The following is a 20,773-nucleotide window of genomic DNA, read 5'->3' as shown; positions in this document are numbered from 1 at the left end:
ATACATTGCGATGCAATAGCTCTTTTCACAGTCTTCGAGCACGCTGAACCATAAGGCAGCAAATTCTTCTTTCTGCACGAGGATTATAGCCCCAGCAAACGTGTATTTCAGAGAAGGTTAGCTTTAAGTCTAAAAAATGTACAACAGCTGCGCCAGGTAGTTCACCGGTAAAGTTCAGACCGAATTCATGTTTGTTAAAGGCGTCTAAAACTTCACCTTCTGTAGAGGGGCAGGTGAAGGTCTGCACAGGAGGGTAGCACAGCGAACTCGATGTGATGCAGAATGCCGGCGATAGTGGCCCGTGCTGTACACCGTCCGGAAGGATGCATCTCCGGAAACTGCGCAGTTTAGTTTTCCGTGTGGCCAGTGGTGTGAGAGGGCGGACGAAGAGGCGATGGGGAGCGGCGGAAGGGTGAGCGCCGACGTGACAACCGGACGTTAGACGAGCGGTCTAGACAGGTCGACAGAGGGGAATAGCTAGGGAGTGCATTGGTGCCAAACGTCGGGCGTGAAGAAGACGGCGAGTACATAGCGTCGTGGCGGAAGTCACCACATCATGCACTCTTGTCCCGCTGATGACGACGAGAAACACGCGCAACATAGCCACGAATTTCACAGTAGTAGCACAGCAGACGAGGAGGAGGCTGGCGCCAAACAGGACACATAGCGGGTCTCGGGGATAAGGAGGCTCTGCTCTGCTCGACTGGCTGCGGATGGGAAGGAGAGAAAGCAACAGCAGGAGTCGCAGGAACCTGGACAAAAGTAGGCAGGTAAAGGGGGACAGATGGTTCCAGAGCAGTAGGGCAAGTGACGGAATTGAGCTGGTCGTTGATAAGATCACGCAAAGGTGAGGATGGAGGTGGGCGCGGATGGGCTTGCACTGGCGGTAAGGTGGAGCAGTGCATTTCCTTTCGGATGATGGAGCAAATGAGGGACCGTAAGTCAACTCGGATGAATGGTAGTGATCACGGGTGTCTTGCAAGCGGCGCGATTGAAGGTCATCTAGGCGGTGACAAGTAGTGCGGATATCTTGGACTGTGGTAGGATTGTGGGCAGCAAGCGTACTGAAAGCAAATTATCCGAGTCTTTTAAGAACATGGCGAACTCGATCATACTCGGACATTGCGTTCTTGGCTCGTCGACGCAGGCCGAGAATATCTTCAATGAAGGACGAGTAGGATTCCCCCGGTAACTGTGCCCGTGTATCAAACATTTCTGTAGGTGTAGAATTTGTCGAGCCTGGGAGAAGTGGGTCTAGTCCGGGATGGCATCTTTGTAGTTCATGAACCAAGCCTTGGCAGTGGCAGTCAGAAGGAGATGTTGAGAAGCTTCATAGCTGAGTCCCACCGATTAAAAGGCACTCACTTGGTTGTACTGGTCGAGCCAGTCCTCCACGTCATCGCCACAAAGACCCACAAAGGCCGGAGGCTCACGCTGAAGGGTGGTCATGGTGTACGTGGGGCGCCCAAGAGACTGCGGAGCAGCGAATGCGATGGAGTCATTGCTGCAGGCTGAGAGGTTAGAACCGGCAGGAAGCGCACCTGCGGAGGCAGCAGGAGAGCGAGCGGAAGCGCCAGTGGGATGTTGGTCTACGGTTGCCATCGTTGGGATTCTCCGAGCAGGTGGCGAACGGAACGTAGCTGCAGAGTGGTGGCAGAGAGGACGCAGCGATCGAGAGCAGCCTCCACCACTTGTGAGACAGGACGGAGCGAGCTTTTCCCACACCCGCAATAATGGCGGCCGCTCCTCCTTCTCCGAAGATGAGCTATGTTGATGAACCCCACTATGTACAGATGAAGACAAAGGCCGCGCACTGTGCTTACATATACGAGGTGTTTCAGCGAACACTGTAAAAATTTTCATAGATAGGCTTTTTGGGGCAAGAATATCACTTTTGTGGCACAGTATTATGTTGGCGGACACCAGTAAACTAGTGAATCGTCTTTAGTATCCTGGTTAACAAATTTTTAATAACTAACTTCTTGACAAGCCAGCTTAGGCGCCCAGTTGCAATTAGACATTTGTTGCCCGTGTTTAGTAATAGCCATTTAAGTTTTTAGCAGTTAGAAAACGCGATTACCCTTGGCGCCGTGGCTCGACAAAATTTGGCTTTTTCGACTGGTTACTTGCGCTGAAGGGGTTGCTTTGCGTGTGTCCGTTCGAAAGCCCATCTATTTTCGCACGTTGCGGCCAGATTTGGTCGAGTAACAGCGGCGAGGGTAACCGCGTTTCCGAAATTCTAAAAACTGGTATCGCTATAAATAACGGCCGGCTACAAAACTCTAATTGCAACTCGGCGCCTAACTTTACCAGTTAAAAATTTAATTATTAAAAGTTAGTTAACCAGCTCACTACTTCAGCCAGTACACCACTCTTCTAGTGTCCGGCAACAGTGGTAACACTGTGATGCAAAAGCCATATTTTTACTCCAAAAAGTCTATATATAAAAATGTTTGAAAGTGTTCGCTGAAACACCCAGTATAGGAGGCGTCGGGGGTGGAAAGGCTGGAAATAATGGCTGGAAGTTGGCAGAGGGACAAAGCATCGGCGTCTTGATGCTTGCGGCCAGTACGATACACGATGGAGTGCATATTGAAACCGCGTAAAACGACGAGGGACGAAGAGAGGAAAGCACAGGACACGACGCGGATATCGTATTCCTGTAGGCGAAGGGCCCACCTTGCGAGGCGACCGGATGAGTCTTTCAGAGAGGAAAGCCAGCACAGTGCATGGTGGTCGGTCACGACTTCGAACGGGCGGCCGTAGAGGTAAGGGCGGAACTTAGTAAGGGCCCAAACTATCACCAGACACTCTTTTTCAGTGACCGAGTAATTAGATTCAGTCTTCGCGATCGTGCGGCTGGCATAGGCAACGACGTATTTGACGAAGCCAGATTTGCGTCGTGCGAGCACGGCGCCGAGGCCTACCCCACAGGCGTCAGTATGGACCTCGGTAGGTGCGGTCGGGTCGAAATGACGCAGTATCGGTGGTGCGATGAGGATAAGGTGCAAGGAATCGAAGGCGTGGTCAGACAGTTAGGACCACTGCGAAAGATGGGAACTGCCGGAGAGAAGTTCTGTCACCGGTGCAGCAATTGAGGCAAAATTACGTATAAACCTACGGAAGTAGGAGCACAGACCTAGGAAGCTGCGCAGTTCTTTGATAGAAGTAGGTCGAGGAAACGCAGCCACAGCACGAAGTTCGGGCGGGTCCGGACGGACACCGTCCTTGGAAACAACGTCGCCTAAAACGGTATGATGGCGGGCGGCAAAATGACACTTCTTTATGGTGAGCGTCAGAGAGGCAGGTCCAAACGTGCTTCAGGAGAGATAGACGGGTGTTAAAGTCGGGGGAAAAGACAATGTCGTCTAGGTAACAAAGGCAGGTCTTCCCCTTTAGCCCACTCAGAATGGTGGCAGGAGCATTACGAGTACATAGGCCGAAAGACATCACAGTAAATTCATATAGGCCGTCAGGGGTTACAAAGGCTGTTACAAAGGTACAATACGATTACAAAGGTACAATTACAAATGTACCTGCACGTAACGTAAGGTAAGTTCCCAGAACGTAAGTGTAAACAATAAAATTTTTGGGCATCTTGCAAGCAGTCTAGAGCGTCATCGATGAGTGGCAGGGTATCGACGTCTTTGGTCATTATCTTGTTTAGGCTGCGGTAGTCGACACAGAAACGGTGGAGCCTCTTTCTTTGACAAGCAGAACTGGCGAAGCCAGAGGACGGCTTGAGGGCTGAAAGACGCTGCTTTTGAGCATTTGGTCGACTTGATCTTCAACATTTCCTCTAATATTGCTTCCAATATTCGTTTGTTTGGAGAAGATTGTGTATTATTGGCCATAGACAGTCAAAATGACTGTGCAGTGTTACAGAATCATTTGAATAGGATGTGTGAATGGTGTAAGAAATGGGGGATGCTTATCAACATGAAAAAATCTATGTACATGGGAGTCACAAAAAGAAAAAAACAACATGAATTCTCTTTTCCAATTAATGGGACACAACTTGCTTCAGTACCAGAGTACAAATATCTCGGCGTATACATAACCTCTCATCTAAGTTGAGACATGTAGACTATATAACAGGAAAACCGTGTCGTGGTCTTGGTTTTTTTAAGGAGGAACATCAAAAAATTCCCTTCTGAAGCAAAAGAGTTGCTTTTCAAGACTAACGTTCGCTCAGTTCTCGAATATGCTTGCGTAGTATAGGACCCTTGACATAAAATAGATATCAATATACTAGAAAGGGTTCAAAAATGGGTATTCGTATTTAATAATTATACCAGGAACTTTAGCGTTTCACGCGCAAAAAACTCGCTGGGTTGGCCGACGCTAGGAAACGCAGATATTGTTTGAGGTTAAAATTTTTTCATAGTGTTTACTGTTGTAAAACTGGCATGAACCGTGACCTGTATATCCATGCACGAAACATTGTTTCGCTACGTCGTGACCATGCATTAAAAGTCCGGGAAATTAACTGTAAATCAGAAACGTACAAGCACGCTTCTTACCTAAGGTCTCTAAGAGATCCGAATAGGCTCTCTGAAGAGTAGTGTTAATTACGTCGTGTGAATTATTCTCTTCATCTCTGTGAATGCTGTTGCTGGGCTGTAATGATGCTACTTGCGTGGTTGCATTGCGGTTGCGTGGTTGCAGTTTGTTACCTTTTTTTCGTTTCCTTGACGTGTTATCCCCCCCCCCCCCACCTCTTACTGTAATGCCACTTGTGGGGCTATGGGTATCACAATAAATAAAAACAAATTAATAAAGAACTTGGCGCTCGGTTGCCGACACACGATAGGGGTGGTGCGGTAGAGAAACGAGGGCATCTGTGTCAATGCATCTGTGTCTGTGTCAGGGCATCTGTGTCAATGCATCTGTGTCAAGCCGACATTTAGCCCAGTGAGCTGTCATGACAGTCGAAGGAAGAGCAAAACTGGTGGAGCAAGTGGAGGAGCTGCGTGCGCTGCAGCGCAGGAAGATCTGCGTCGATGGAGCGGAGAAACGGTTCTGTAGAGGAAGGAGTGAGTGTAGAAGATGGTGGGCTGAGCGCTGGGGGATTGATATGCAATGCATCGGCAATCTCCTGACGGGATAGAATAGCTGCGATGGGTTCGGCATTGCCGACACATTCGCCATGACGCAAAGCACTGGAGAAGGAAAACAGGTTACAGATCCACAGTACGGAGAGGCCAGCAGAATTAGTCAATACGGCGTAAGGCAGGGGAAGACACGTGCGGTGGAGAAAAGTATGGGCTGGCATGAAAAGGACAGTGTCATCACGGAGGGTCAGAGGCGCACAAGGACGAAAGACCATGGAGGCAGGTCGATGTCCTCGGCGACGAGGGCTTAAAACATGGCGGTGAAGGAGCAGCGTCCGGCAGGGACTGGGGCAGAGAAGAGAACCCGACTTCAGAGCGAGCGCAGTCGATGACAGCACCATGAAGAAACACGAAATCCGACCCCAAAATAACAGCGTGAGAACAAAACGGCAGGACGACGAACTTGATCGTACATAGGACGTCCTGAATCAAAACTCGAGCTATGCAAGCTGCTGACGGCTTGATGAACTGAGCGCTGTCCGCGTGGAGCGAGAGACCGGGAATTGGCGTCTTAACTTTGTTCAAGGGGCGACAATGTTTTGCGTCTATTACTGAAATTGCGGCGCCAGTGTCGACAAGGGCCACGACAGAAATTACCTGGACCGAAAAGTCAATAAGGGTAGCAGGTGAAAGCTGTGGTCTTTGGTAGTTCGACGGGGACGCAGTTCTTGCCTCAGGAACTGCGCCATCTAGTTTTCCTCTTCAGAATCATTAGGACGGCGACGCATCGAAGAAATGGAGCGGCGTCGCGGCGAAGTGGAACGGCGAACGGTAAGAGCTGAACGGTCGGGTGAGAAAGGACGAGTCGACCGACGGGGCTAAGCAGACGCGGAGTACTGACGCGCTGGGGCCAGTACCCGACAGGCAGTGCCTAAAACTGGGAGATCGCGACGACAATGGCGGGCTACGTGACCAGGCAATCCGCAAGTGTAGAAAAAAATTCAGGGGGGCACTTTGTTGACCTAAAGTGGGGTGAGGCGAAAGGCTTAAGCGCGGTGTTGCTGCGTGTGTCACTGATGTGTGGTTAAGATGTTAAGCTTCGCCTCTAAGAGCGGAACGCGACAGCGTCTTGCAACGCTTCCAGGGAGTCCATAGAACGCCATCGCCCGTTCGGTTCTACGCCTTGCTCGTCGGTAAATTGGTTTTTGAGGACAGGAAATGTATCTGTCTCTCATATCTCGGTGGACACCTGCACCTCGCCGTAGCGGGAAGGGAGGAAGATGAGAGTGAATGAAGACACCGTATTCACTAGACGTGCCTTCGTTCATTCCAAACCATCGAGCTGACATGGCGATGTGGTAGCGTGCTCGTCTCGCACTCCGTAGACCGGGGTTCGATTCCCGAGCTCGGTCAATTTTCTGCTCGGTTTTATTTATTTATCTGAGTTAACTAAACTCAGTCCCACTTACTTGAAGCATCACTATACGATCCCTTTAATTGGTTGCATGGTTAGTAGCCAATGTACAATTGGCCCCGTTTGAAATTCGCGCACTGTGACGTCACGACCGTTTCGACCAACTGAAAAGCGTGACATTTCTGTCGACAACTCCTGCTTACAACGATGAGGCATTAAAGGCTTCCGCCTTAATAGGCCGGTTACCTGTTGTGCGCAAGGGATCCCGTTTCTTGTGAAGAGAGTCGGAGATAGGTGCCGGCGCTTGTACGGGCACTGACATTGTAGGGTACGTAGGCTGCCGAGTTTGTGCGACGACTTCGGCATAAGGCAGTGGAAGGGCGAGAAATCCTGGGACGACGTTGGCGTAATTAAGAGGGGTGGCGACAGGCCTCGAGGCGACGTCAGCGGAGGTCAGCCGAGCAGCGACAGGTGATAGGGAATGGGCGGACGAAAGGGCCTCAGCAGCCTGCTCTCGAATAGCATGTTGGAGAGCCGGGGCCAAATATGGTGGCGACCCTTGAGGCTAGGCATTGAAGTAATGCAAAAGCGTTGACGCTTCCTGGTCACCTCCCCACTCTTAATGCACCTTCATTCATCTCCCTGTACTGTGGACATATCTATAATTGTTAAGTATTGATTAGAAATCGATTAACTTCACCCCCTCAATCGTTCGCTGAAGTATTCATTCGGGCATTCAAATTTGGCGCCGCGTTGGTTCCGCCCATACATCCGGTCACTTTGTACAACACGTGGTAGGTCACGTGGGGGCGTCACATGGTACGACATTTCCCGCAACTGAAATCGCCTTGATCGCATTTTTTGGCTTTAATTAACTATTGATCCGATTGGCACCGAATTTTTTTACGGCATCCTCCCCATTCAATTCTATCCACATATTTAGACGACACCTCTTTATATTTCTTTGGGCATGGTGGCACCTCTGTGAACATGTCGAATAAATCTTTCATCTTCTTGATCCAGGTGAGAAAAAGGTTTGGCAAATGTTACAGAAGTAGGGACATTTTTCTTGTGGTGCTGCCTTGCCCAGGCGAAGTGTATACAATTATTTGTAAAGCATAGCCTGTTTGACGTACTTGTTGCTGCTTGCTGGAGATGTGGAAAGTAACCCCGGACGTAACATGCACGAAGTCCTGACTGAAATCCGCAAGTTGGCTGGTGAGATAGCTGAACTAGAAAATGACAACAATGCTATAAATGAATCTCTGGAAGGCATTCATGCGAAGTTAGACACGTCGGCTCATCTCGAAGGCATAATCGCAGGTGTTGATGATAATATAGAGGGATTTGAAAATATCATTAGGAGACTAGCTCTTCAGGTTGATGACCTTGAGAATAGAAGTAGAAGATCAAACTTAAAATTTTACGGAATTATGGACGAAGAGGACGGGAAAACAGATGACCTGAATTCAAAAATCCCAGAAAAAATTAACGGTACCTTTGGTGTCAAAATCTCGGGAATCGAGAGAATGCACCGCCTAGGCACCAAAGCAGAAAACAAAACCCGACTTGTTATTCTGAGGTTGCAAAGTTTCAGAGACAAGGCAAACAGAATGAAGAATTGTTACAAACTAAAGAATTCCGGTGTTTCGGTCAGCAAAGATTTTTGTTTAACTGTACGTGGCTTTCGAAAAGAGCTTTGGGATAGCAGCAAAGGCAACAGAGATAGGGGTAAAAAAGTATCACTTATGTGCGACGAGATTAAAATCAATGAGCAGGTTTATTTCTGGGACGACCATAAAGAAGCCAGAGCACCCGTGGCAAAATACCAGCCATTCAAAGGGGGGAAAAAACCGATCAAGCACGTAATACCACGCACCTTAATCATAGTGAACATAAACGCCAGAAGTGTCGTCAACAAAAGCAAAGGACTTGAAGCATTCAGAAGGGTACAAATGCGGGCCAGTTGGTACATTGTAAAAGGAAAAAAAAACAGTCACACAAGACGAGGGACAAGAGGAGTGTACACGCCACAACGACTGGACTAACAACTGTTATTAGAAAATACATAGTCCGAGCAAGGCCAGCAGAGCATGCGCAAAAGCCTCATCACAAATCACTGAGCATAAAAGACAAGAGACAAGAAATCTCATCTATCGTGATCGACCTAAAAAGGCAAATTCTTTTTCGAGTAAGCGCCCCGAGGTTGTGCTAATACAATTATTGCCTGACAAACCGACATGATACGCTTCGAAGATTTCTCGCTCCTGTTTTCCCTTGCCTCTACCAAGAATGGTGGCATTGCTGAAAAAAGGATAGCAGCCACATTCATTGCAATGGCGAGGCAAGTTTGCACCGCCACCGGACCCCAGGGAGAAACGGTGCTCACGCAGCCGGTCATTAATACACCGACCAGTTTGGCCGATGTAAACTCTCTCGCATGTGAGGGGGAACTTGTACACCACCTGTGCGACACACGCCGTGAACCAGTTCTCGTGCTGCGTTGTGCAAACGTGGTTCCTTTCCCTGCCTCGAGAAATGCCCGAACACAGTCCCGACAGCGATGTACACTCCTCTTGTCCCTCGTCTTGTGTGACTGGTTTTTTCCTTTTGAAGCATTCTTTCTCGAACACTCTCCTGATATTGTAGCAATCACCAAAACATGGCTTTCTCCTGATATTTCAAGTCGTGATGTCTTCCCTCTTGGTTACACTGTCATGTGCAAAGATAGGTGCTCTCGCGGTGGTGTTGTGGCAGTTTTGATCAGGGAAAACATTTACGCCACACCCATGCCAGAAATCATAGGCGCTGAAGCACTTTGGTGCAAAATCATGGTAGGCAAATCCGTCTTTTTTTTAGGCACCATTTATTGGCCCCCTGTTTCTTGTGACTGTGAACAAGATTTTGAACAAGGCCCCCGTTCTGGGCCCCGAAACGTCAGTTTCAATTTTCATTTTACTGGTCGGTGTCTGTTTTTTGAAATGCACCCCCGCTGCCAGACGAGATTCCGTCACACTCTCGACTTCGGCCCCTTAATGCTACCCGAGATATCTTGCACGTGGTAGCAAATTATATACAAAGTCATTTCACCCACAATACTAAGATAATCCTTACGGGGGATTTCAACCACGCTGGCATAACGCGGGACACGCTTGATAATATAAATGCTGTTACAGCTCATGCAGATGCATTGCTTGATGTAAGCTTTAACTTCGACCTTAGACAGCTTATCCAGGAACCCACACGTGTTACCGCAGTAAGCAGAAATGTACTCGACTTGATTTTTGTGAGTGACAGCAGTACAAATGACCGAGCTTCATGGGAAGTTGTCGACGGCGTATCGCACCACAGAGAAACTGAATGCTTCTTGCTGCTTGGCGCGGCACCACCGACGGTAAAGATGAGCGCATGAATTTTCGACTGGACAAGCGCCGACGACGTTAGTGTACTGGATTATCTAGATGAATCGTATTCCACCTTTAGATCTCTCGCAAAGAATCGTACAGCTCCAGTAGACACATTATAGTCAGTGTTTGAAAGAATTATTCAGCACTGTTTATCAGCATATCTTCCCACAAAGTTCAAGCCGGTACATAAGAAAAACCCTTGGATAACAAGAAAAATGACACAATTAAAGCGCAAGACTTCAAGACTTAGGAAACTGAGGAATAAACTGTCGCTACCCGTCGACACTGCTAAATTACGCGAACCGTCTCGTACACTAAAAAAGGCTAAAAAAAGGCTAAAGATGAGAAAGATGATAAAAAAGGCTAAAGATGGAGTACATGAACGGCACCCTCAGTAAATTTATCAAAGTATCTCCTTCCAAGTTTTGGCGGTACCTTGATTCGAAGCCACGTCATGGCAGTAATCGACCACCCGCCGAGGCTATCGAAAAGGCTACAGACTTCAGTGAAAACTTTACCTCAGTATTTACACACGACAATGGAAAAAAACCTGACCTCGAAACTCCTCCGAGTAACTAAGCAAAAATAGATGATTTTATCATAAATGAATCGTGAATTCTTTCCCTCTTACTTGAAATAATGTAGAACTTCTTGCTGGGCGAGTTGGTGCATACCTTTCTTGGGATGGCGTTGCGCACACGAACAAACATACACAGGAAGAGGCAGAAGACAGAAAGAGCGCAAACTATCAACTAGATTTATTGCTTTCGCAACAGAATATATATGCAGTATACACACGTGAAAAACAGAATAGGGAGAGGGAAAAAAGAACTGGGGGGAAGGGGATAGCAAGTCAGGCCTGCATAGGTCAGCGAAGCTACATGCACAAAGTCGCCCACAATTTAAAAAAAAAAGTGGCAAACAGGCATGGTGTTCCGGTGGTTTCTTCGGCCCTAAAAAAGCTTGCTGGGTTATGCCCCAGAATCACCGAGGAAGGAGCCCCACGGAGCGCATATACAATAAAACATGCTGAACAGTACGTCAAATGTGCCACGGGCGTGGTGTATCAAATCCCGCTCAAGTGCGGACGCGTGTGAGTCGGCCAAACAGGACGCTGCATCAATGAGCGCGCAGGGGAGCATGCCCTTTCTGTAAGAAAAAGACGGGGCGAACTTGCGTGCCCATTGCATTTCATGCTGTAGTTGTGAGGCGATGCTCAAATACATCAAGATTCTGGGCAAGAGTAAAAGCAAAATAGCCCGCGAACTTTTAGAAGCTTTCGACATCAGAGAAAAAGGCGAAAATTGTATTAGAGATACCTCGGTCACCTTATATGATAGGGAAAGGAATTTTATCCGTAGCTTTCGCTGACTTATGCAGGCCTGACTTGCTATCCCCTTCCCCCCAGTCCTTCTTTTTTCCCTCTACCTATTCTGTTTTGCACGTGTGTATGCTGCATATATATTATGTCGCGAAAGCAATAAATCTAGTTGATAATTTGCGCTCTTTCTGTCTTCTGCCTCTTCCTGTGTATGTTTGTTCGTGTGCGCAACGCCATCCCAAGAAATTACTTGAAATAGATCCTAAAAGATCTGGTGGTCCAGACAACATGCCAAATGCATTTTTTTTTAACGTTACGCGGAATGGATGTCAATGTTCTTTGAAATGTTTATTGAAAAATGTTTTTTGAAAAATCACTACAAACAGGCGAAATCCCAGAGAAACGGAAAGTTGCTACGGTCATTCCTATAGATAAATCGGGCGACATTATCAACGTATCCAATTATCGACCAATCTCGCTTACTTGTACCGCCTGCAAAATCCTCGAACATTTAATTCTTAAACATATGCTATCATCTGTAGAAGAAAATAACAGAATTGTGCTTAACCAGCATTGCTTTAGAAAAGGTTTGTCTACGACAACTCAATTAATAAAGACAATTCACGACCTAGTCTTTAGAATAGTCAAATGTGGCCAAACCGATATGATATTCTTAGACTTGTCCAAAGCGTTCGATCGGGTCTCCCACCCTAAGCTCCTCCAAAAACTTTTCCATTATCTCGATGACAACAACATTACAAAATGGCTGAAAGTCTACCTTACAGGCCGGCGCCAATATGTACTTTAAAGGGCACTCTTCAGATTGCGGCGATGTGATCTCCGGCGTGCCACAAGGCTCCGTTCTGGCCCCTATCCTCTTGTTTTTATCAACAGCCTGCATAATAACACTAACGTAACCGTAAGAAGGTTTGCAGACGACTGCATCATTTACAAAGAAATAACCTGCCACGCAGACGAAGCAGTTCTAAACAGTGCCCTTGAAAGCATGGCACAATGGGGTGAAACGTGGCAGATGGCGATTAATGTAGAAAAAAATGGTTTGCATGAAAGTAACAAATAAGAGCGCCAATAAACTTCCTTATTACCTACAACGACTGATGTTAAGGAAAGTGGAAGAATATAAATATTCAGGAGTAACAATTTACTCGCATCTAAAATGGAACAAGCAGGTAGCATATAGTACTAATAAAGCACTCTACTCGATTAAACGCTCGCTTTAATCCGCATCAGTCGCAACTATATGCTCTTGTCGTCACTTGTTCGCTCTATAATGGACTATGGAATAATATGTTGGCTCCCCTTCCCTATCAGGGCGTACAACGGAAAACGGTTAGATTTATTTTCAACAAATATCGCCGACATTACTCCCCTACACAGCTCTCAAGACAAGCCGACCTTCCCAGTGTACAAAACCGCGCCAGATTGCTGCGCCTCAAGTTTCTTTTCCTTCTGCTTAATGGCGGCATGAAAATCGATACGAGTAAGTACTTAATACCGTCAAGCACACGCAGTACCAGAACGAAACACCAAAAGCACTTAACTGAGTACAGATTTCACAATGATATATCCAGGCACTCTTCCTTTCCACAAGCAATCCGTGAGTGGAATAGTCTGCCTTGCGATGCTGTCAACTGTACAACACTCGAAGATTTAATCGCCAACATATCACGCTTTGTTTTGTAATAACGACTGCGATGCTGGTACGCTGTACTCTTGTTCTCTTTTTTCCTTGATGACGATGACATCCCGACTTCATTATCTGACTCTTGCTTTTTTTTTTTTCTAACCTTATTGCTCGTTTCTGACGACCGTATCATTCGTCAGCAGCTATTGTTTCGTTTGTTGCACCCTAACTTTACAACTTCTCTGCATTTTGGTTACGGTGGTTGTTTTTTGAGACTTGCTCCTGTTCTGCTATTTTCTTTAACGTTTGTATAATGCGTATTGACTCGCTGGAGCACGATTGCCTCTGTGTTCACACATACTTGAACTGTGTTATTTTTAGTGTATATGATGTCCCTATCCTGCGACGGCCACAAATATGAGGCTAGCAGTATGTTCAAGTAGAATAATAAAAAATAAAATGTTTCCCCGCAACTGCTGCCGACACAGTTATTTGCGGACACAAACCCGCCGACGTAGCCTAGTAATGCTTTCGCATTAAAAAGAGCACAACATAGGCGACAGTCGAAATGGAGCCGTCGCCACCCACGGCCGTTTATGCAGACAAACTGCAGAGCTTCCAATTAGTTATTTTCCAACGCGTTACTGAGCAGCCCCTTTCACTTTTGTCCTCACGCTGCGCACCGTGAGAGACGGCGCTGCTGAGACAGCGACTCCGCGGAGCGGCGGCGCGTAATGAAAAAGTATAGGCTGTACTCACGTCGATGACCCTGGAAAACTGCTGCACGTTGTCCAGCGAGAGCTCGATGCCGATGAAGGCAACTCCGTCGAAGTGGTAGTCGTTAACGAGCGACTCGATCATCTGCACGAAGTACCACTGCACTTCGATGTCCGTCAGGCCGTTCAGGTACACATTGAGCGTCTGGTGCGGGTTCAGAGCCACCAGGTGGCTCATGTTGGTGGCTCGCTGGTTCCGCCTGAACAGCTCGAAGCTCTTGTCTGCCAAAATCAACATCATCATCATCAGCCTGACTACGCCTACTGCAGGGCAAAGGCCACTCCCATGTCTCTCCAATTAACCCTGCCCTTCGCCAGTTGCGGCCACCGTATTCCTTCAAATTTCTTAACCTCACCCGCCCACCTAACTTCCTGCCGCCCCCTGCTACGCTTTCCTTCTCTTGGAATCCACTCCATAACCTTTAAGAACCAGCGGTTATCTTGCCTTTACACATTACAGGTCCTGCCAAAGCCCACTCCTTCCTCTTGATTACAACAAGTTCCCTCACCCACTCGGCCCACTTCCAGCCTCTTGACATTACACCTATCATTTTTCCTTTCCATAGCTCGCTGCGTTGTCCTTAACTTAAGCTGAACCCTCTTTGTTAGCCTCTCCCGCTCTCCCGCTCGGGGTGCTAGAGCGCAGCTCGGCAGCTATGTTTAAGCAAGATAGGATGATCATCATTAGCCTCACGGCGCCCACGGCGCGTCTCTCCCGCTTACCTGCAGTTAAGCCAGTCCTGCGTGCATCTTATCGCCACAGACTTCCTAATCTATTCGCCCCCTGCTTGCCGCCTCTGGGAATCGAACCCATAACGACCATGCCGCATTATTTCCCTGCGTTTTTTCCCTCACGAGCCCAGCTCTCTTCCCCGTTACAGGTGTGTCCATTTCCTTTCCCTAGAGACCCTGAAATTAAAATAGAAAGCATTCATTCCCCTAGTCTGCGAGCGTCTCGTTACAAACTCGGTTCAGCAAAACCCTCCGGGGCATGTTGGTTCATAGCTGACAAGAATTAAAGCGCTACAAGACGGCAGAAAAAAGGAGAAAAAACTACAGGACAGGCGCCTGTCCTGTCGTTTTTTCTGCTACTTTGTGCCGTCTTGTTGCGCTTTAATTCTTGTCAGCTATGAACCAACATGCCCCGGAGAGTTATTTTTCTGAAGCGCCTATTTTCTACAGTGGGCCCTTTTATATGTAATAGCGCCTGTCCTGTCATTTTTTCCTATTTTGTGCCGTCTTGTTGCGTTTTAATTCTTGTCAGCAAGCTCGCTTGTCCAATGCACTTCTAAGGGATATGAAAAGAGAGTGAACTGCCAGCATGCAGTTCGGCGCCCACTGGAGGCGCGTGTGCTACCGTTCTTGGTGGCCAGAAACTTTCGGTGCTTGGGGTCGTAGACGACGTCCGAGTAGATGAGGTGCGTGCAGTAGGCGTTCGGGTACTGGTCCTGCTGCGTCGTCATCTCGGTCACCACGCACACCAGTTCTCTTGCTTGAGACGGTGCAGCAAAAGAGAAGTGGTTTAATTTGTTAGAACTGCTATCATTTCAAGACTCCGGGCAGAATGTTCGTTTTTGTGCTTAGCTCTGTAGCGGCTGAAAAACCTAATCCTAGAATAGGTTTGGTTTGATTTATGGGGTTTAACGTCCCAAAATCAACTCAGGCTATGAGAGACGCCGTAGTGAAGGGCTCCAGAAATTTCGACCACCTAATCCTAGAATAGGGCCTAAAGATCAACTGCTGCCGTTGCCACCCTCACGCTGCGTGGATTTCATTTTGTAAGGCCGCGTTTGCAGCGAAAAAAGTATAAACTGTTTGGAAGGCCTCTGGACGGTGCCACGGACAATTTCAATGCATGCATGAGGGCACACGTAAACATGTTCACAACTCGAATAACGCGATTAAATTTTTTTTTATCTGCTATTCGCCTGTGTTCTTTATTCACTAGCCCCCAGCGCACTGCACTGACAATAACTTTTTAGCCGTAGTGTAGGTCTACGTCTTGGAGTGACTCGACGAGGGTTTGCAAAATATCGTTAGCCCTTTATAATAGTTGGGGTTAGTGCAATATGTTACGGCTAATTTTCATCGCAGCGCTTGAAGTGAGCTCTTTCATACGGTGCATTGGCAAATGGCATATCTAGCTGCAGCGCGAACGTGCAAGTTCTGCCCTTGTTAACGACACACTCAGTTTCGCGGGTACAGCGTCCACTCGAGCGCACTGCCAGCCTCCGCAGTGCGAGCCGACACGTTTTGCTTTCAGATTTTAATGAAGGTGGAGGACTTGCCGCAGATCAGGCATGCTGTGCGGCTTCACTGCAAGTTTTCAATGACGTAGTTATTCATTATGACGAGTCAGGAATGACGATAATGAACGATAATGACGATAATGAACAAGTCCGGTGACGCATTCGCGTCGGTAACCACCGTACCAAAGGAGTTTGGCTCCCCGCTCCAAGCAGAACGTGTCCGCAGGGTGAGCCAGAGTAGGCACCGGTCCGAGCGTTACCGTCTCGGGGTATTTTTGTGGGCCGCCCGCGCGCGCACTGGCGTCGGGCGGAGCACCCGAGCCGCCCAAGTTTCCTCACCAGTGCTACGGCGTCTCCGGAACGACCTTCCCTGCGGAGCTTCATGCAAGAAAATGTGCGAGCAGAACTGTCAGCCAATAGATCAGCCCAGAAAACACAATCACAACATGCACTATGCTCTAAATTGTGATGCAGTCGGAAAAATTGTTACTGCCCTGCATGAAGGATGACCAGTGCTCCCTACGAGAAGTGATCTACATGACACGTCGGCAGATAATTCGTTACTCTCGGTGGCCAAGGCTACCAAGAGACTTCTCCACAGCTGCAGACAAAAAGTGAACACATCGCGAAACACTAGTTTTCAACTAAGATCATTTTTGGGGGTTCTTGGCCAAAAATACTGCTATGAAGCAAAGAAGAGAGAAGACATATTGTAAAACCCCTCAGACGGCAGACCTCGTCTCCATCTTCATTTTGTACGGAAATCAAAGAGGCGCTGACTAGTTCGGCCTTCCTCACACAGTATGGTGGTCCGAGATGCAGAGACTGCCATCACACGCCTCAGGATGCCTCGCGGTGGAATTTTATTTAAACCGTATAGGCAGTGAAGTGGCCGAAATAATGTGCGCGGTATCAATCAGGACGGAGAGGCCAACGTGATTCGCTTCCCATGAAAGCCAGATAGCGAGTACCAAGGACAGAGGACATGCAAATGGTACCCACGGTTCCAATTTTTGTTAGTTAACACCTTTTGCCCTTCAGTGGAACGGAAGGAGGAGGTAAGATAGTTTGTGGACGCAAAAGCAAAACAAAAAAAGCGCCCGTGTTAGTCTTGTCGTCTGCGCTAAAAACGATGAATGGGACTGCTGCTCGGTGCGACCAAATGCAAGACGAAAGAACGCGGATGTGCATGGATAAGGAAGAGGGAAAATCTCCTCCGGCAGTTGGGCAGCTCAAAAATCATTCTTCTAATCTTGATGTACTACTGTAGTATAAAGTAGCAATTTGGTTGGTGGTGACACATTGCATGCTTTATATCTTTTTCTCTCATTTCGACCTTTTATGTTAGTGTGCAGTTAGTTACATGTGTAACCCACCTGCTATGGTCTTATCTTTAAGGCCGCGGTATCTATTAATAAATAAATAAATAAATTAACCACATTGATAACATCCGGAATTGAGTGCATTTGAAATTAGATGCGCTGGCCTTTTATTCATTTCATTTCATTTCATTTATTGGTTTTGTTTGGCGAGTACAGAGACTGCAAACAAGGGAGAGCAAGCTAAAGGCGCCTAGTATCGCCTGACAGAGGCCTGCCCTCCCCATGTAAAAAAAACAAAACAAAGTGGCACTTGGCAATGGTACAAAGTTTCCATAAGTAACAGAAACTAGAAAAGCAGCGGATATATTGACAACGAAACAGAGATCAAGCATGCATAGAGCTAAGCACAACAAACTAAGATCAAAACATAACAAAGACAAAAACTGATTAGGTAGAAACACACCACAACTAGCTATAACAAAAATATTCATGAACAGTTTTCCTAAACCTGACCTCGGACATATTTTGTAGCGACAATTCTGTTAAATATGGATAGGTGTTTAATGTATGAGGAATTATGTGAGTTAGTTTTTGGAACCCATAGTTTGTACGGGATTTTGATGCATGGTATTGAGGGTGCCTAAGACTGTATGCTCTTTGGGCAATTAAATATGTGCTCTCGAAAGTCTGCCAGTTTCCTTTCATAAGGGTTCTGATATAAACAGCAAGCTTCTTGTGGTAAGCCGCCGTGATGGTTAGCAGTCTATGGTTGAGGAAGGAAGGACCTGTGCTCTCACTGTAATGTAAATTATCAATCGCTCGTACAGCTCTTTTTTGTAAAGTAAGTACTTTCACAAGATTGGTTGAGGTAGTCGTTCCCCAGATCAACAAACAATATTGTACATGCGAAAAGACTAGAGAGAAATAAATTTGTAGTTTGAATTTTCGAGGCAGTATTGTGCGAAATTTATTTAGGATACCAACAGAGCGAGCCATTTTAGTGCAAACGTAGTTTACATGATCTGTCCAGAGTAAATGTTCTTCAAAAATGACTCCAAGGAACATTGTAGAGCTGACACGAGTTATAGGAGCTTGTTCGAAGTGAATTTGGAAGTTGTTTGGAACTTCCTTATTTTTGGCTCTAAACAGTATGTACTTTGTTTTCCTGACATTAAGTTCTAACCTATTTGATTTTAACCAAACAGACAATTGGGATAACCAACTATTGGAGGCTGCTTGCAAAATATTACTATCTTGCCCTGAAAAAAATACGTTAGTATCGTCTGCATAGATTATAATGTTGTCTGCTGGACGAAGGTTGACGATATCATTAATATATAATAAGAACAACGTTGGTCCTAGAACGGAGCCCTGTGGCACACCAGACACAATCTGACCGATCCCAGATGAAATACCGTTAATGATAGTTGTTTGAGATCGGTTGTCAAGGTAGCTAGCAAATAAGGTTAAAGGAACGCCGCGTATTCCGTAACACTGCATTTTTTCAAGCAATATCTTATGGTTAACGGAGTCAAACGCTTTCCTCATATCAAGGAATATGCCAACTGTTAGCAGTTTATTTTCTATGTTTTCAATTAGCTTTTCTTTGATTTCCAGTAAGGCGGCCTCAGTTGTTTTGTTTTTTTGAAATCCGTACTGTTGCTTGGAGATGACATGGTTTTTGTCGAGATATTGAGAAAGACGTGTGTTGATTGCAAGTTCTGCAATCTTAGAAAAAACTGAAAGAATGGAGATCGGCCGATAATTATTTAAATCATTAATGTCACCCCCTTTGTGAATGGCAGTGACACGAGCTATTTTCAACTGATGTGGAAATGTGCCTGTCGTGAACATTAGGTTAACTATATGTGCTAATGGTATCGCAATGACATCTGCTACTTTCTTGATCGGGACTGGAGCTATGCCATCGACACCTGGAGCACTATTACTGCGTAAGGAGTGAATAATGGTAATTATTTCTGAGTCAGTGCATGGTAACAAAAACATGGAATTACTTTGTTTACTGGTTATATAGACTGAGGCATCTTGATGTGGACCATCAGTTGATTTTGGCGGAAAAACAGATAAGAAATGCCCATTAAATTCATTTGCTAGTTCAGCGCCATCATAGTTCGCGCCATGAATGTGGAGTGAAACGGGTCCATTGGTTCTGTTTTTACCTAGAAGATCGCTAAGTGTATTCCATGTTCCCTTCGAGCCATCAGACATGGAGAACTTTCTCGCGTAATAATCACTTCTTGCTTTTTTAATGTCACCGCCTAACTTATTGCGGAACGTTTTGAATTGACGGAGAATGTCAGTGTCTTTTGTTCTCACAAAACGAGAAAAAAGTCTGTTCTTTTCCTGTATGCGGTCATATAGTTGTTTTGAAATCCACGGCTTTCTTGATTTTCTATGAGTTCTGCGCGTTGCTGGATCGAGCATAGGCTCGATCCGCCTGAAATCAAATCAGTGGCAGAAAGAAAAATTTAAGTCATACCACTTTTTATCAAAATGTCCGTTCAATCGCGCAAGAATAAGAGCTCTTTTTTATAGATTTCGCATATCGCTCAAAGTAAAAATGTTCATCGAAACCTGGTACACCAAAGAATAACATGTGTTCAGCCTGCTTGGCTTTTACTGCTTTTCACGTTGTCGTAAGGATAGGCGTGGGGATAAATCAGCGCTGTGATTAAAAAAAAGTGTCGTCGCCGTTGAAGCATTGGACGAATTTTCTGAAATGAATTATGACTCTGAGCAACCAAGAGGGCATATTTGCGGTGATGTGCTGGCCGCCGTCCGGTGATTTTAGTAAGTTTCGTTCACAAATCCAGGATCCCTATTTAGGTGGATATGCTCACCTCTACACAACGTCAGAACGAGCTTCAGCTTTTAATTCAATCGAATGGTGTCACAAATGTTGCTACGAACCCCGCGCGCCACTCAAGAACGCACTCTTTGCTGTATATTACGATCATTAACGGTGAAAAAGTAATCGCAGAGAGACCAACATTGGTGTACATTACTAGCAGGGACCATGTCGGAGTAGTTAGGTTAGCGTAGAAAGCTAAAAAATTAATAAAAACTCAAAAGAAAGCAATTTTGTCCAGATCTTCACTCCCACTAGCACTGAATCTTTCGGTCGTGCGATTAATGAAGAAAAGTGGAATACCGTTTATTGAAACAAATTAGTGATATTGCATAGTTTAATTTCATAGGCCTCTTGAGATCCATGCAACATGTGCATTTTCTGTTCAGCGGTGAAAAAAGACCATACAAAGGCACGTAAGACTTGGCCTACGCATGAGCTGTTGAGACCAAAGACGCCAAACATTTTTTTTTTAATTTTTAAGGCGCATAGGTATACCCTCAACTCAAAGTAGAGGATAGCAAGAAATTCATATATTCCTAATATATTCTGGAACTACACTACACTGCCGTCCGACGTCACGTGGCGAAAACTAAAACCACTGCTCTCTGTAGGTGTTCCGGAAACTTTGCCTGAAGCTTTCCAGAATGAAGGGGCGAGCATTTGTGGTAAGCGAACAAGGGGGCACCTTTAATTTTCTGTTTATAGAACGATCA

General features: G+C 46.3%; 1 protein-coding gene across 1 annotated transcript in view; it reads right to left on the bottom strand.

The window, feature by feature from the left end:
• The window catches only part of LOC149324996 (chitinase-3-like protein 1), a 300,609-nt gene that overhangs the window by 77,726 nt on the left and 202,110 nt on the right, over positions 1-20,773 (bottom strand). Inside the window, exons 7-9 of the mRNA XM_089563509.1 lie at positions 16,206-16,244; positions 14,975-15,109; positions 13,601-13,839 (exon numbers count right to left, since the gene is read on the bottom strand). Of these exons, the coding sequence (XP_089419635.1) occupies positions 13,601-13,839; positions 14,975-15,109; positions 16,206-16,244 (413 nt within the window). The remainder of the gene's footprint in view (positions 1-13,600; positions 13,840-14,974; positions 15,110-16,205; positions 16,245-20,773) is intronic.

The sequence above is a fragment of the Amblyomma mixtum genome, chromosome 10, assembly GCF_055824585.1.
Source record: "Amblyomma mixtum isolate Tamu chromosome 10, ASM5582458v1, whole genome shotgun sequence".
Classification (NCBI taxonomy): Eukaryota; Metazoa; Arthropoda; class Arachnida; order Ixodida; family Ixodidae; genus Amblyomma; species Amblyomma mixtum.
This window is presented reverse-complemented; position numbering and strand designations above follow the sequence as displayed.